Below are 15,110 nucleotides of genomic sequence, written 5' to 3'. Positions count from 1 at the left end.
GACTGGCAGTACCTGAACCTGCACCAGTGTCCGTCCTGTCAAGTGTTCCCGGATTCAGTCCTGCCTTGGACTCCAAGTCCAAGCCTCTGATCCTGACCCTTGGGGCCAGCTGCTGCAGTCCCATGGACTGCCCATGGAGTGGTACCTGGCGGTCACCTGCTGCTCAAGCCTAACTCCACCATCAGGAGCTGTAGTGAAAACTAGGTGGCTGTTTAGCTACGTCCCTCCAAGGGTAAACCAGGACCGTGGTGCAGTGGGTCCACCATCCACATGCATGACAACCACATCAATTCTACTTTGTATCCTGTGCAACTTCTCAGTATCCGCAGTGCGAGTGAGCCATCATGTGACTGCAAGTATGTCATATCCATAGTTGGAGTCATGTGCCGACTAGATCTAGTTTGCATGTGACTGCAGATGTGCAAATCGCATACTTCTCTTCATGTGATCGCTCACTTGCACTGCGAATCCTGCAGAATCCTGACAGTGTGCACTTTGCACACTGTCACAATTCCGTAATCTGCAGTTACCTACAGTGACTGCTTAAATTTGTCTAGATCCCTGAAAACTCCTTTAAAACCTTCCTCTGTGCCCTTACTCCTTATAGCTCATCCTCCACTGGCTCTTGACACTCGGTATGTAATTCTCCCTGTCATCAGCTGGTGAAAAGAAATGCTCTTAATTTATAGATAATTTTCAAAAAGGATTTTGATCATTCTGTTCCTGTTTAATTCAGAGCAATGTTCCAAGGCTTGGCAAGTAATGAGAAAATATCTGATCTTCACATGGACCTTAGTAACTGTGAGGTATGGTCAGTATTATTTTCAATCATATATAACAAAATGTAAAATAAGTAAAAATAAACTTTAAGATGTTAATTTGGCAGGAAGGGGGATTATCCATGAATTAGCAGGCAAAAGTATTTTCTTCCAAGATTCCACATCTTCACAAAAGCAAATCAATTCACAGTTGTGCATTTGGTCGGCATTTTGCATCCGTGTTTTGTAAGCTAAATCTGTAATGCACACAGACAAAAGGAAGTCGAAATGTTTCTACTATCTATTTTCTTAGGATATATTTTTGCATTTGGCATTCAGGTAAACATGGATGCAACATACTAACCAGGTGTAAATAGGGCCCTAGTAGGAATAAATGAGACTTGCACTGGTGTTATATTCAATTCTATTGTCACTTATGTGATACATTGTGCTGGAGAGAAAATAAGAAGTGGAGGAGATTCATGGGGTGAAATTCTGTAAAAATTTGGTTGGTTGACATCCGGTTTTTGTTGTGGAAGAGGCACAACAAGTATTGAGTGCGATAGAAGGTGCAAACATCGCTGGAGTTTCCGATGTAACTAGAGGAATATCAAAAGACTGAACATCACTTCCTAACAGAATACAGGTTTAAACATGTGCACACTAAGAGTAGCTACCGCCATACATAACTAACAAATAAAGCTGCAGTTTGTAACACTATAGCATGTAAATATGAAATTGGAATTGCATTACTGCTCTAGAAAATAGGAAAAAACAAAGATACTTAGCACATAAATTGGTCAATCCATGTGTGCCTAGCAGCCATGACAAGGTGATCTTCTTTGCTGGAGACCTAACCTAATGTGTATCCTCTCCTTTGTATATGTAGGCTCTCTGACCGAGCACTACACCCATCAGCCTATGGTGGTTTTAATCACAGCAGGATCCTACTTACCCATATAAATGAAAATTGTTCATGGAAAGAATTAATAGCATAATCAATATACAATATATAAATAGTTTGTAACCTGGTATTATTGCTATCAGATGTTAGGACCTATGCAGGACTAATCGTCATAAGCAAGCAGTGAAATAGAACAAACAAAAAAACAATCTAACAGTCCAATTATATTTATTTAAAAAATTATGATACAAGTAAAAGGGGAGAAAATGCATCCATACATTGTGCAACCTGTGCATATAACGCCTGGAGGTGGAGCAAGTATCAAACCATAAAAGTAACAATATATTAGTGCTCAGAAGTGCCATATAGAGTGCCTATACAATTGAAACTCCTCATTAGTACCAAGAAATATCAGGTGAGTATATGAGGCTGAGGTATGCAGAGTGTGGCAGCGTTTTCATATACCTCATACTGTTGAAATAGTGCCATACCTTAAACCACCGCAACTCAAGAGGAGGGCTCCACATAACCACACGTCCGCCCTGACGTGCGTTTCGGACCACGTTCATCAGAGGTATTATTAAGGAGTTCCAATTGTATAGGCACTCTATATGGCACTTCTGAGCGCTAATATATTGTTACTTTTATGGTTTGATACTTGCTCCACCTCCAGGCGTTCTATGCACAGGTTGCACAATGTATGGATGCATTTTCTCCCATTTTACCTGTATCATAATTTTCTAAATAAAGGTTTTTCTAATTTTTGAAATATAATTGGACAGTTTGATCATTTTTTGTTTGTTCTATTTCACTGCTTACCCATATAAATGTAGGCTATCAGCCCAGGAATGGAAACACATTAGGTTAGGTCCCCAGCAAAGAAGATCGCCTTGTTGTTGCTACTGGGCATAAATGGATTTGTCAATTTATGCGCTAAGTATCTTTGTATTTTCCTATTTGCAGTTCAAATTTTATATATCTCATGTTTACATGCTATAGCATTACAGAGTGCAACTTTACTTGTTAGTAACTAAAGAAATTACTTGATTCATTGGCACTTGGATAAATTTTCTTGTCATGATTTATATATTAAATTAAGTCAGATGGACACTAACGCATTTCGGGTAAATAACGGCTTGTTCTTCATAAAGATCATATGTAACAATAGAAACAAACAAAATGATAAAATATTAAAATAAATAGATGCATAAACGCTTAAACAAAAAGAAACATTACAAGGAATGCATAAAGCAATAACACTACTGTTGCTGGTGAGTGGAGTTGGGCATGTGCCATATATAATTGTTGGGAATGCCATTGGTGTCTACAGTACTAGTGCCTGCATGTTGTAGTGCATTAGGTCATTAGAAACGCTGGTCTTGGTGCCACTAATTTTTTAATTACTGTAATCTCTGTTTGGGTATTTGCACACAATGTCTTTTTCAGGTGAATTCCACCTGGAACCCACCGGAAAAAGCACTAAAAAAAGTAAAAAAAAGTACTAAACCCGATGCAAGATACTGACCGAAATACTGCCACATGAAAGAGGCCTTTTGTAGTTTTGTCCTCCCCATTAACTCTGCCCATTGTTTCAAATTAGTTTTCCCATTTTAATTTCTGTAGATTTAAATAACATTTTGTAAAGAAAGTTCTTTTTTTTTCTTTATTTTCTAAGCTTGGGTCATCTGGTGCACAAGTGATACAAGACATGATCTTTGATGTCACTTCTGTGAGCTCACTGGATATATCTGCTAATGGTATGTAGTGTACACGTGGGTAAAATAAAAGAATCATGTAGTTTATACAATAACTGGATGATGGATAAAAATGGCGGATGTTTATGGGGTGGAACGGATTCATTTTGGGCTACCTCTCAGTATTGGGCCATTTCTATAAAATATGTTTGTAGCTAATTTTGAAGTCAGTTTATAGAGAAAAATAACAGTATTTGCAGATAAAAAGTGAAACATAACCCAATACAGAAGCGAATAATATTATATTATAGTATCTTACAGTATCTGGGGAGAAAGCTTGGGTGAGGATGTGACAAATAATATATAGACATATGGTTTACGTGGCTTGGCTTACTCCTGCAGAGAGGCGCGCCGGGGGATTCACCGCTTCCCAGTTGGGCCGATAGGAGCCTGTTAGTAATGATTTATTTTATCCTGTAGATTTTAACTCTGAAATAGTAACACTCATCTTATCAGTTGGAAGAAGTAAATCCATAAAACATTTGTCTCTGGGCAAAAACTTCAATTCAAAGTTCAAGTGAGTATTATACATTCATGTATTTAATAAGGTAATTCTGTTCTGTGGTTGTCAAAGAACATCTGAGGACAAGATAAATGTTCATGTGAACAGGGACTCGGCATCATTAAAATTCTGAATATTTATTGTACTCCCAAATTTAGTTTACTAGATAAAAGGGTTGTGCATTGTGCGTGAAGCTAATTTATTTTATTGTAAAAAAATGTAATTTTTTTTAATATACTTTCATATCACTAGATTATAACCAGACGAGTCTTGATTTATCACAGAAGTGTGTGCTTATTTAAAGGCTACATACACATTTGCTTAAAACTTTTTGCTTCTTAAATGCAAAGTTAAGCAGCTTTCCACATAGTCTTCATTAGAATGTTCTAATACCTTGCTTTTGCACAGTGCCTTAAAGTCCTTTCTCTAGTGATCTGCAGCGCTCCTTCTCCCGGTGGCTCTTTCTGCTTTGCTCATCCCTTTTCTCATTGTTAGAGATAGCAGGAGGAAGAGTGTACACAGATCTCTAAAATGTAGAGAGGGAAGAGAGCAAGTGCAGTCTCAGGGAAGGCAGAGGACAATAGGCTATGAAAAAAGGAGGAAAGAACACAAGGAAGAAATAAGTACAGGATAGAAGGCAATGGAGACCACAGCATCCTAGATGCACACAGAGCTCACATCCAGCCTATATTACTGGGAGGCACACTCCCACGAGATAAAATCTGATACTTGGATCATACTTCTAACTACATACCAGATGGGTGAAAATGAATGAAGGAATAAAGTTATATCATAGCATTTATGAGTATCCCTCCAGGTATTTTTTTATATACATTTATTTTGTCATATTGTTCCCCTCACAACTTACACTGCAAGCCGCATTTTCACTTTAAGCTACCCTGGGAGTCAACAATGTCTGTATTTGCTGTATGTGATATTTATACATTTAAGTCATTTAATGAATATTAATGCCCATAAACTGCATCAAAATACATTCACACTGCAAGCATTATTTTTAGAATAGTAACAGAATACATGCTATAGATTATATTTTTGTTGCACCGTTCTTCATTTTTTACAAGCGTCGTTAGTAATTTTTCTTTCTATTTTAGCACTTCCGTCACAGACATACTTCACCGAATTGTTCAGCTGTTGCAAGATGACGACTGTGTATGTATTTAATATGCCATGGTGTAAGCTGGAAAGCAATATAACAACTCTAGAAAGTTTATATTGATTTTTTCTTTTTGGTATGCTTCCTGCAGTTGTCTATGCTATCTAATGGATTGGCCAGGTCTTAAACGACATAACATTGACACATTAATGGTTGAACGTTTCAACAACTGCTCACACCTAGAAAATGACTCATTGTTCTAATGACCTTGCTTAGGAATCCTGTACAACTGAGCACATCCGGCCGGCGGTGGCGCGGCATCGGGAACAGTTAGTTGGGTGTAGCACCGCCACCGATCAAATAATATTGACCTATCCTAAGGATAGGCCATCAATATAAAGGTCCTGGACCACCCCTTTAAAGAGGATGCCCACAAAGACAAAGTTACCCATACCTAACAAATTATAGTAGATAAAGTATCGTAGAGGAGGTGTCCTTTATTACATGACGCATCAAAATTTTTCACAAACTAGCTAGGAATTTCTGGTTAGTTACAACCCTGAATCTGCATCAAAAACACATAGAAAAAGGGAAAAACGCAGTAAAAAAAAAAAACTCAGCAAAAATGCAATGATCAAAACAGACTTTGGTGACGACACCTGTTGAAAAAAACACAATGGAAAAAAAAAGTCAATTTTGTCTTAATATTTTTTGCTTTAGGCGCTTTAATATTTTGTGAGTATTATACTGTATATTGTATTAATTTCTGAAATATTTCCTATATCACCTAAATTTTTTTTTTTTTTACATTATTTTCTTTTCTTTAAATGTAGACAATTTATTCTCTGTCTCTGGCTGATTCAAGATTAAAGTCAGGGATCCACGTTATTCTGCACGCCCTGAGAAACAGCAGCAACCTTACCCAGCTGGACATAAGTGGGAACTCAATGGGAGACCCTGGAGCAAAACTATTGGCAAAAGCTTTACACATCAATAGAAAACTCAGGTGCCTGACCAGTTTATCATAAGTAATAGTCATCTACATATCATTAATTTCATAATCAATCATCTAACATTAGATTTACCCCATTTTCTCTTTCGTTTTTTTTTCCCTTCCCCATCTTCCAAGAGCCCTAGTAATATTTTTTCTCAACAGTTGTGCAAATTAATTAAAAATCACATTACCGGTATTCTGCAGGTCACTGCACTTATGGTGATACCAACTTTATAAAGGTTTTTTTTTATGTCTTATTACTTTTAAAAATAATAATAATTAAAAAAAAAACATTTTAGACATAAAAATTAGTTTTGCCTTATTCTGAAATGCTATTTTTATTTTCTTGTTTTTTTTTTTTTGTGGGGGTGAGCTGTTATTTTTTTTTTAAATAATTGATAATTCATTGTGCCCATTTTGGGTGTATTACTTTTTGATTACTTTTTATTCCTTGTTTTTATTTTTGGGAGGTGAAATCACTGAAAAATTGCAATGATAGTTTATTTATTTTTCTATTTATGGGGTTCAGTTAATCCATCTATTTATTTTTTATGAAATGGGAAAAGGGCTGACTTGAATTTAGAAATATTTTTTTACATTTTTTAATTACTTTTTGTTAGTCCGTCTCAAAAATGCGATCACATAATTGCTGTGTACAATATACTGCAATACTTGTTGGTGCAATACTCGTGTATTGCGGCTTATTGTGGTTTTAGTCTTCATAAGAGCACAAACACTCTAAGGCCACAGCCCCACTATCAGTATTTGGTCAGTATTCGGTCAGTATTTTTTCTCAGGAGTGGGAGCCAAGACCAGGTGAGGAACAATCAGAGAAAAGGTATAATAGAAACAAGTCACCAATTCTGCATTTATCACCCACTCCTGGTTTTGGCTTCCACTCCTGAGAAAAAATACTGACCGAATACTGATAGTGGGGCCGTGGCCTATTTCGCCTTCTTCCTCTTCTTACACAGCTGCATTCAGCTTAATAATAAATCGCTTTTCTAAATTAATTATCACCATATTCCTACTATTAGTTTCATTGTGTTTGTTTTTACCTCCCAACAGAACATTAATTTGGGACAGAAATAATACAACATTTATTGGGTTCCTGGATGTGGCAAATGCCTTAAAAAGGTAAAAATGCATATTTTTACTCCATCTAAAAATAGTTTAGATGGAGTAAAATAGCAATAGCAATAGTTTCTATTCTTCATTTCTTTTCCATATCATTCATTTCCTCTGTTCTTCTCTATCTGGCCCAGACCGTCATGAAAACTTCTTCCATCCACTTCTTGTTTCTGCAGAAAGTAACCCACTGAGGTTTTTGGCTCATCACTAAGGGATCAAGGGTAGTGATGAGCGAGTGTGCTCTGTTAACCCTTTCGACGAGTATGCTCGGGTGCTCGCCGAGTATTTGCAGCGTGCTCAAATGTTATGTTTGAGTCTGTGTGTGTGCATGATTTGCGGCTGTTTGACAGCTTTAATACATGTGAGGAATGCCTAACAAACAGGCATTCCTCACATGTATTAAAGCTGTCAAACAGTCGCGAATCATGCACACGGAGTGACTGAAATATAACATTCAAGCACGCCGAAGATACTCGGAAAACACCCAAGCATACTCGTAAATCTCGAATAGCGAGCATACTCGCTAATCACTAATCAAGGGATTTTTTTCTTGACTTCTGTATCACAATAGTTTCTATTCCTTATTTCTTTTGCATATCATTCATTTCCTCTGTTCTTCTCTATCTGGCCAAGACCGTCATGAAAACTTCTTCCATCCACTTCTTGTTTCTGCAGAAATTAACACACACAAATCTTTGGTTCATCACTTTTACCCACCTCTAAACATACCCCATAGTGCCATACACGGTACAAATCCCACACCCCATTGTCATACACCAGTATTGTGCTCAACAGAACTAACAGTGCACCACTTGTACCACCACACCGTTATAGTGCCGCCACGCAGAAGTCATGTCTCCTTGTCAATGTCTCCCATTCAAAAACTAGCTTCCTCTTTGTGCCTCATACAATAATTATGTTCCACTTTGTGCCTCCATACAAATGTAATGCCCCCTTTGTGCCTCCGCACACTAATAATGTCCCCTTTACACCTCCACATGTCAAAACCACCTAACCCTGCTCCCATGACAAGTGTCAGGGTGCACCTCCTATTCCATAAACCCTGCGGTTGGGCACAGGTGGCCCAATTAAGTGGTATCATTGCGTTGCCTACGGCACTGCAGACCACTGGTAGACCACAGACTTACCAGAGCAAGTAGCGGAGCAGAGAGTTAAGGGCCCTGGGCTCCGCCATACTTCTTACCTGTATCGGCATCTTGGAGACGCAGTGTTTTATCCTCTGGACTGAGTCGTGGTGACACTGAGACAAGCGGCAGGAAGCTTGAGCGGTATGCTGATGCTGGAGCGGGAATCCCGTCCCCTTCCCAAACTTTTTTTGCAGTAGCGCATAAGCCGGATACTGTTTAGTTAGTAGTGAAAAATCAGGCTAGGGTAATCCTCAGGTTTCAGTCCCCTGAATAGTCACTAGTTGGCAGCCACACACAGCACTGATGACAGGACAAGACCATGCTTGTGCATTTGTAAGGGTTAATTCTCTAAACAATTTAACATTTTTTTCCAGGAATTTTACACTAATGTCAATGCCTTTACCAATGACTGACATATCACAGGCATATCGAATGAGTCCAAGAAAAACAGAGGATGCCTTACAGCAGGTTTGTTTGGATGCTTTTTTCATTTCACTCCCAACTGTAAAATGCTATTTTTTTATACTATTAAAGTGCACGACATCCGCTGTTCATTTGCCCTTTATTGATGTCATAGAAGGATTTCCTTTTATGTGTATGTGGACTCCAGCTCTGGCAGGCGTTAGATCATGCAGCTGCAGGAGTGGGGAGCCGGCTGTCAGGTACTGCCAGACTCCACATAAAGAAGGCAGAGATGGCTCATTACCATCTCTTCCTTCCTGATCACTATTCCACAGTGCAGAACAAATGCTGCGTATACAGTATAGATAGCACTGACAGCACTTTAAGGAGTTGTCTAGGCTTGAGACAAAAGTTGCTGAATCTTAACAGAGTGTGGTGCACACGCATTTACAATACCCCGATATTACTGGTGCAAGCAGGTAGACAAGTGACCGCATGTATTCTATTTGCATAGCTGCAGTCACATGCCAACTTGACGTGTCCAGCTGTTCTGAATTTACTTCTAAGAGAAGCCAAACGTGCCTAGACAGCACATGACCTCAAGTATGCAAATCACATACATGTGGTCACATGACCGCCCACTCGCAGTGGCAATACTGGGAATCGTGATAGGCTACACACAGCATACTGTCACGATTCAGCAGTCTGTAGTCACAGAGAGTGACTGCAGACTGTTTTCCTAAGCCTGGGAAACCCCTTTAATCCTCCGGACCCAGTGATCATGTGATCACCAGGTGTTGGGAGGAAGCAGGAGTTGCTGGGTCCTAACAGACACAGGTAAGCTCTGCAGTGCAGGCAGGAGGCTGAATTCTGAATTAGCCCTGTAACTGGGGATAAGATGCCAGCACAAGTTACAGAGGACATCAGATATTAAAAAAATCATTAAAATGTTGTAATGGTTTTTCATGACTTTATGGGTAACACAATGTGTGAAATATATGAAAAAATGAATACATTAAGAAAAGCAGGAAAAAAAGAAAGCCACTGCCAGTCTGAATAGTTGTTTCTAGCCCATCCCCCATAAAAAGACTTGTGTAAAATATATATAAAAAAATTTTTTTAGCCCAACAATTATCCCGTTTTCCTTCCCTTACACCACCCTTACCCTCTCTGCCTTCTGTGTATGTCCTGTTTTGTGTACATGTTTTTGCTGAAATACTCTATTACATTCTGAGATTATACCTCTCTAGCCAATATAAAATCAGTTTTCTCTTCTGCTGATCTAGCAGTTCTCTGAATGCTGTGCTGTGCATAACTCCGCCCACACCACTGATTGGCAGCTTTCTGTGTACCTTGTCAGAAAACAGCCAATCAGTGGTGGGGGCAGGGTTAAACAGAGCAGCAGGACTAGGAGGCATGAGACAACTAGTCCTCTAGTAATAATATCCTGCTGCTAAAATAGTGATTTTATTAAAACTACAACAAGCAGCCCAGTAAGTGACACATCACTGGAATCCGGGTCTCTGTCATTACATCATGCTGCTCTAAAATTAGGAGACAAAATTCAATTTAAAGATTATGAGACCTTTTCCTGCGTAGATAGATGTTTATTGTATCTTATATACAACGATGCATTTTATGAATTTTCTATGATCGATGTCGATTTAGAAAAGAATATTGTATATGCTGAGACCTCAGGATTATGTTACACTAGTTTGTCTAATGTTATTGAAAGCAGATAATAATCACATTGCTCTAAATACGGAATGAAATATTTTCTTTAACAGATTCAAAATTGTCTTATGAGGAACAATCAACTTTCCAATGACGTTACTGGACATACCGCTGCATCTCAAGGGGTAAGAAAAATCAAATGTATAAGACATGATGGCAGAGTTATACTTCAAGTTACCAAATTATTTTTTTGGTACTTTTACCATTTTGATTTTTTTTTTATTGTTTTTTCGAGGCCAAATCTAGGAGTAGGTCCAATGAAAGACAAGGTCAAATTTTCCCTATATACTTGCCACATTTTTTAAGGGTTTGTCCCTTTAAACCCTCAATGACAAATGATGGAAATTCATGGTTGGGTCATAATGATTTTGGGGAAGCTGTCAGGGTATCCTTATGACCAACTCAAGAAAGAGACTTCCTCTTCTTTTTTTTTTTCGGACTATTATTCTTTTAGACAAGTTCCCTATCCTTATGATTCATGGGGGTCCCAATGGTGGAACAACTGGTAATCATAAATTTATTACCTATACCTTGGATAGGTAGTAAATCTTGTTCATGGGCCGACCCAAACCATGAAGTTGCCCCCATCATTGTAGAAAGTGATTATTACCAGTTGTAGGTCGCTCCTTCTGACCGCTGTTTATACTTAAGAATATATTTGCGCTAATAGAAACAGATGGGTCATCGACCATATGTGTAATAAAATTGATACAATGTATTGAAATTAATAAAGTATAATATATATATATATATAGGTAGATTAGGCGCCTTCTATAAAACATAAAATTCATTTCGTTTATCTTTTTTCCTTATCTCGGGGGTGACATTTTCGGAGCTTCACAAACAATTATAAGTTTTCCTAAAATTGTATATTCAACTTAAAAAAATATATATTTTGGATGTAGAATAGACACCCCAGATCCAATCATTATTGTATTTTGAGAGCCTGCTGTACTATGTTACATCTGTTTCTCTAAAATGAATCAAAGGAAATAGAAATCACATTGTTCCAAATTTGTAATGAAATATTTTCTTTTCCAGGTTCACAATCATCTCCTAAGGAGCCATCAGTTTTCCAATACCATTACCTTATATACCGCTGTATCGCAAAAGGTAACAAAAAGGAAACTAGGAGTGGGTTTAATAGAAGACGAGTCAACATTTTCCTTTTCTACTCACGCACACAGCGATATTCTGCAATGAAATTTGTTTGAATATGCTTTTATTTCATTTTCAAGCTGTTTTTTTGGCCTTTTTTCCCCCATAAAATACTGCAGTTATCCCACCCTTTACTACTAAAATGGTTCAATTGTTGGCACTTATAAAGTCACGATCTTTGTGCACCCAACACAAACCAAACACCCTGGATGGCCTCTACAATAAACTTATTCACTGATTTTTCAGAAAGGATCCAGCATATTGGAGAAGATTTGAACGTGACCCTGGATTCCTTGATGGATCCCTCTACAAGCAGATCAACGGTGTCATAAAAATGCCCGCCTAGCATTAGGAAGTCTCTCCCCAAAGAAAGATCATTGGTTAATATTTGCAGAAATTTTTGTCTCCAAACCAAAGACTAGACTCATTTCACATCCTAGATCATTTCACATCATTCTCTGGACATTTGTTCCCGCAAATGGTCAACTTCCCAATGTGTTTATATATATATATATATATATATACATATATATATATATATAAACAAACCATAGCTCACCCCTGTAGAAAACAAACCATAGCTCACCCCCGCAGAAAGCAAACCATAGCTCACCCATGCAGAAAACAAACCTTAGCTCACCCCCGCAGAATACAAGCCATAGCTCACCCCCGCAGAATACAAACCATAGCTCACCCCCGCAGAAAACAAACCATAGCTCACCCCCGCAGAAAACAAACCATAGCTCACCCCCGCAGAATATAAACCAAAGCTTACCCCCGCAGAATACAAACTATAGCTCACCCCCGCAGAAAACAAATCATACCTCACCCCCGCAGAAAACAAACCATAGCTCACCCCCGCAGAAAACAAACCATAGCTCACCCCCGCAGAAAACAAACCGTAGCTCACCTCCGCAGAAAACAAACCATAGCTCACCCCCGCAGAAAACAAACCATAGCTCACTCCCGCAGAAAACAAACCATAGCTCACCCCCGCAGAAAACAAACCATAGCTCACCCCTGCAGAATACAAACCATAGCTCACCCCCGCAGAATATAAACCATAGCTCACCCCCGCAGAATACAAACCATAGCTCACCCCCGCAGAATACAAACCATAGCTCACCTCCGCAGAATACAAACCATAGCTCACCCCCGCAGAATATAAACCATAGCTCACCCCCGCAGAATACAAACCATAGCTCACCCCCGCAGAAAACAAACCATAGCTCACCCCCGCAGAAAACAAACCATAGCTCACCCCCGCAGAATATAAACCATAGCTCACCCCCGCAGAATACAAACCATAGCTCACCCCCGCAGAAAACAAACCATAGCTCACCCCCGCAGAATACAAACCATAGCTCACCCCCGCAGAAAACAAACCATAGCTCACCCCCCAGAATATAAACCATAGCTCACCCCCGCAGAATATAAACCATAGCTCACCCCCGCAGAAAACAAACCATAGCTCACCTCCGCAGAAAACAAACCGTAGCTCACCCCTGCAGAATACAAACCATAGCTCACCCCCGCAGAAAACAAACCATAGCTCACCCCCGCAGAATACAGACCATAGCTCACCCCCGCAGAATACAAACCATAGCTCACCTCTGCTGAATACAAACCATAGCTCACCCCCGCAGAAAACAAACCATAGCTCACCCCCGCAGAAAACAAACCATAGCTCACCCCCGCAGAATATAAACCATAGCTCACCCCCGCAGAATATAAACCAAAGCTCACCCCCGCAGAATACAAACCATAGCTCACCCCCGCAGAAAACAAACCATAGCTCACCTCCGCAGAATATAAACCATAGCTCACCCCCGCAGAATATAAACCATAGCTCACCCCCGCAGGATACAAACCATAGCTCACCCCCGCAGAATACAAACCATAGCTCACCTCCGCAAAATACAAACCATAGCTCACCCCCGCAGAATATAAACCATAGCTCACCCCCGCAGAATACAAACCATAGCTCACCCCCGCAGAAAACAAACCATAGCTCACCCCCGCAGAAAACAAACCATAGCTCACCCCCGCAGAATATAAACCATAGCTCACCCCCGCAGAATACAAACCATAGCTCACCCCCGCAGAAAACAAACCATAGCTCACCCCCGCAGAATACAAACCATAGCTCACCCCCGCAGAAAACAAACCATAGCTCACCCCCGCAGAATATAAACCATAGCTCACCCCCGCAGAATATAAACCATAGCTCACCCCCGCAGAAAACAAACCATAGCTCACCTCCGCAGAAAACAAACCGTAGCTCACCCCTGCAGAATACAAACCATAGCTCACCCCCGCAGAAAACAAACCATAGCTCACCCCCGCAGAATACAGACCATAGCTCACCCCCGCAGAATACAAACCATAGCTCACCTCTGCTGAATACAAACCATAGCTCACCCCCGCAGAAAACAAACCATAGCTCACCCCCGCAGAAAACAAACCATAGCTCACCCCCGCAGAATATAAACCATAGCTCACCCCCGCAGAATATAAACCAAAGCTTACCCCCGCAGAAAACAAACCATAGCTCACCTCCGCAGAATATAAACCATAGCTCACCCCCGCAGAATATAAACCATGGCTCACCCCCGCAGAAAACAAACCATAGCTCACCCCCGCAGAATACAAACCATAGCTCACCTCCGCAGAATACAAACCATAGCTCACCTCCGCAGAATACAAACCATAGCTCACCTCCGCAGAATACAAACCATAGCTCACCTCCGCAGAATACAAACCATAGCTCACCTCCGCAGAATACAAACCATAGCTCACCTCCGCAGAATACAAACCATAGCTCACCTCCGCAGAATACAAACCATAGCTCACCTCCGCAGAATATAAACCATAGCTCACCCCCGCAGAATATAAACCATGGCTCACCCCCGCAGAAAACAAACCATAGCTCACCCCCGCAGAATACAAACCATAGCTCACCTCCGCAGAATACAAACCATAGCTCACCTCCGCAGAATACAAACCATAGCTCACCTCCGCAGAATACAAACCATAGCTCACCTCCGCAGAATACAAACCATAGCTCACCTCCGCAGAATACAAACCATAGCTCACCTCCGCAGAAAACAAACCATAGCTCACCTCCACAGAATACAAACCATAGCTCACCTCCGCAGAATACAAACCATAGCTCACCTCCGCAGAATACAAACCATAGCTCACCTCCGCAGAAAACAAACCATAGCTCACCCCCGCAGAATACAAACCATAGCTCACCTCCGCAGAATACAAACCATAGCTCACCTCCGCAGAATACAAACCATAGCTCACCCCCGCAGAAAACAAACCATAGCTATATGTTTGAAACACGTGCAAACGTTATGTCCACACTTATAGAATCCCGTAGTGTTTAGCCAAGTATTGTTATTGTACGAGGCAGTTATTTAAATAAAGGCTAGGAGACAATAGCTTTCCCAATATGGGAGCTTTTCTAGCTGAAAATCTAACCGGATTAGAAAGAATGTTTTTT

The 15,110-nt window shown here is 40.1% G+C and overlaps 1 protein-coding gene across 1 annotated transcript in view; it reads left to right on the top strand.

Annotated features, from left to right (window-relative positions):
* LOC141174534 (capping protein, Arp2/3 and myosin-I linker protein 3-like) overlaps nt 1–12,432 on the top strand; it is a 92,847-nt gene extending 80,415 nt beyond the window's left edge. Inside the window, exons 17-26 of the mRNA XM_073659470.1 lie at nt 737–806; nt 3,338–3,419; nt 3,837–3,933; nt 5,031–5,088; nt 5,866–6,038; nt 7,095–7,163; nt 8,680–8,773; nt 10,495–10,566; nt 11,483–11,554; nt 11,846–12,432. Coding sequence (XP_073515571.1) covers nt 737–806; nt 3,338–3,419; nt 3,837–3,933; nt 5,031–5,088; nt 5,866–6,038; nt 7,095–7,163; nt 8,680–8,773; nt 10,495–10,566; nt 11,483–11,554; nt 11,846–11,875 — 817 coding nt within the window. The 3' untranslated portion in view covers nt 11,876–12,432. The remainder of the gene's footprint in view (nt 1–736; nt 807–3,337; nt 3,420–3,836; nt 3,934–5,030; nt 5,089–5,865; nt 6,039–7,094; nt 7,164–8,679; nt 8,774–10,494; nt 10,567–11,482; nt 11,555–11,845) is intronic.
* Nucleotides 12,433–15,110: the final 2,678 nt, after the last annotated feature.

Source organism: Phyllobates terribilis, unplaced genomic scaffold (assembly GCF_046119375.1).
Source record: "Phyllobates terribilis strain yellow unplaced genomic scaffold, ASM4611937v1 Scaffold_13__5_contigs__length_258822181, whole genome shotgun sequence".
In the NCBI taxonomy this organism is placed as follows: domain Eukaryota; kingdom Metazoa; phylum Chordata; class Amphibia; order Anura; family Dendrobatidae; genus Phyllobates; species Phyllobates terribilis.
This window is presented reverse-complemented; position numbering and strand designations above follow the sequence as displayed.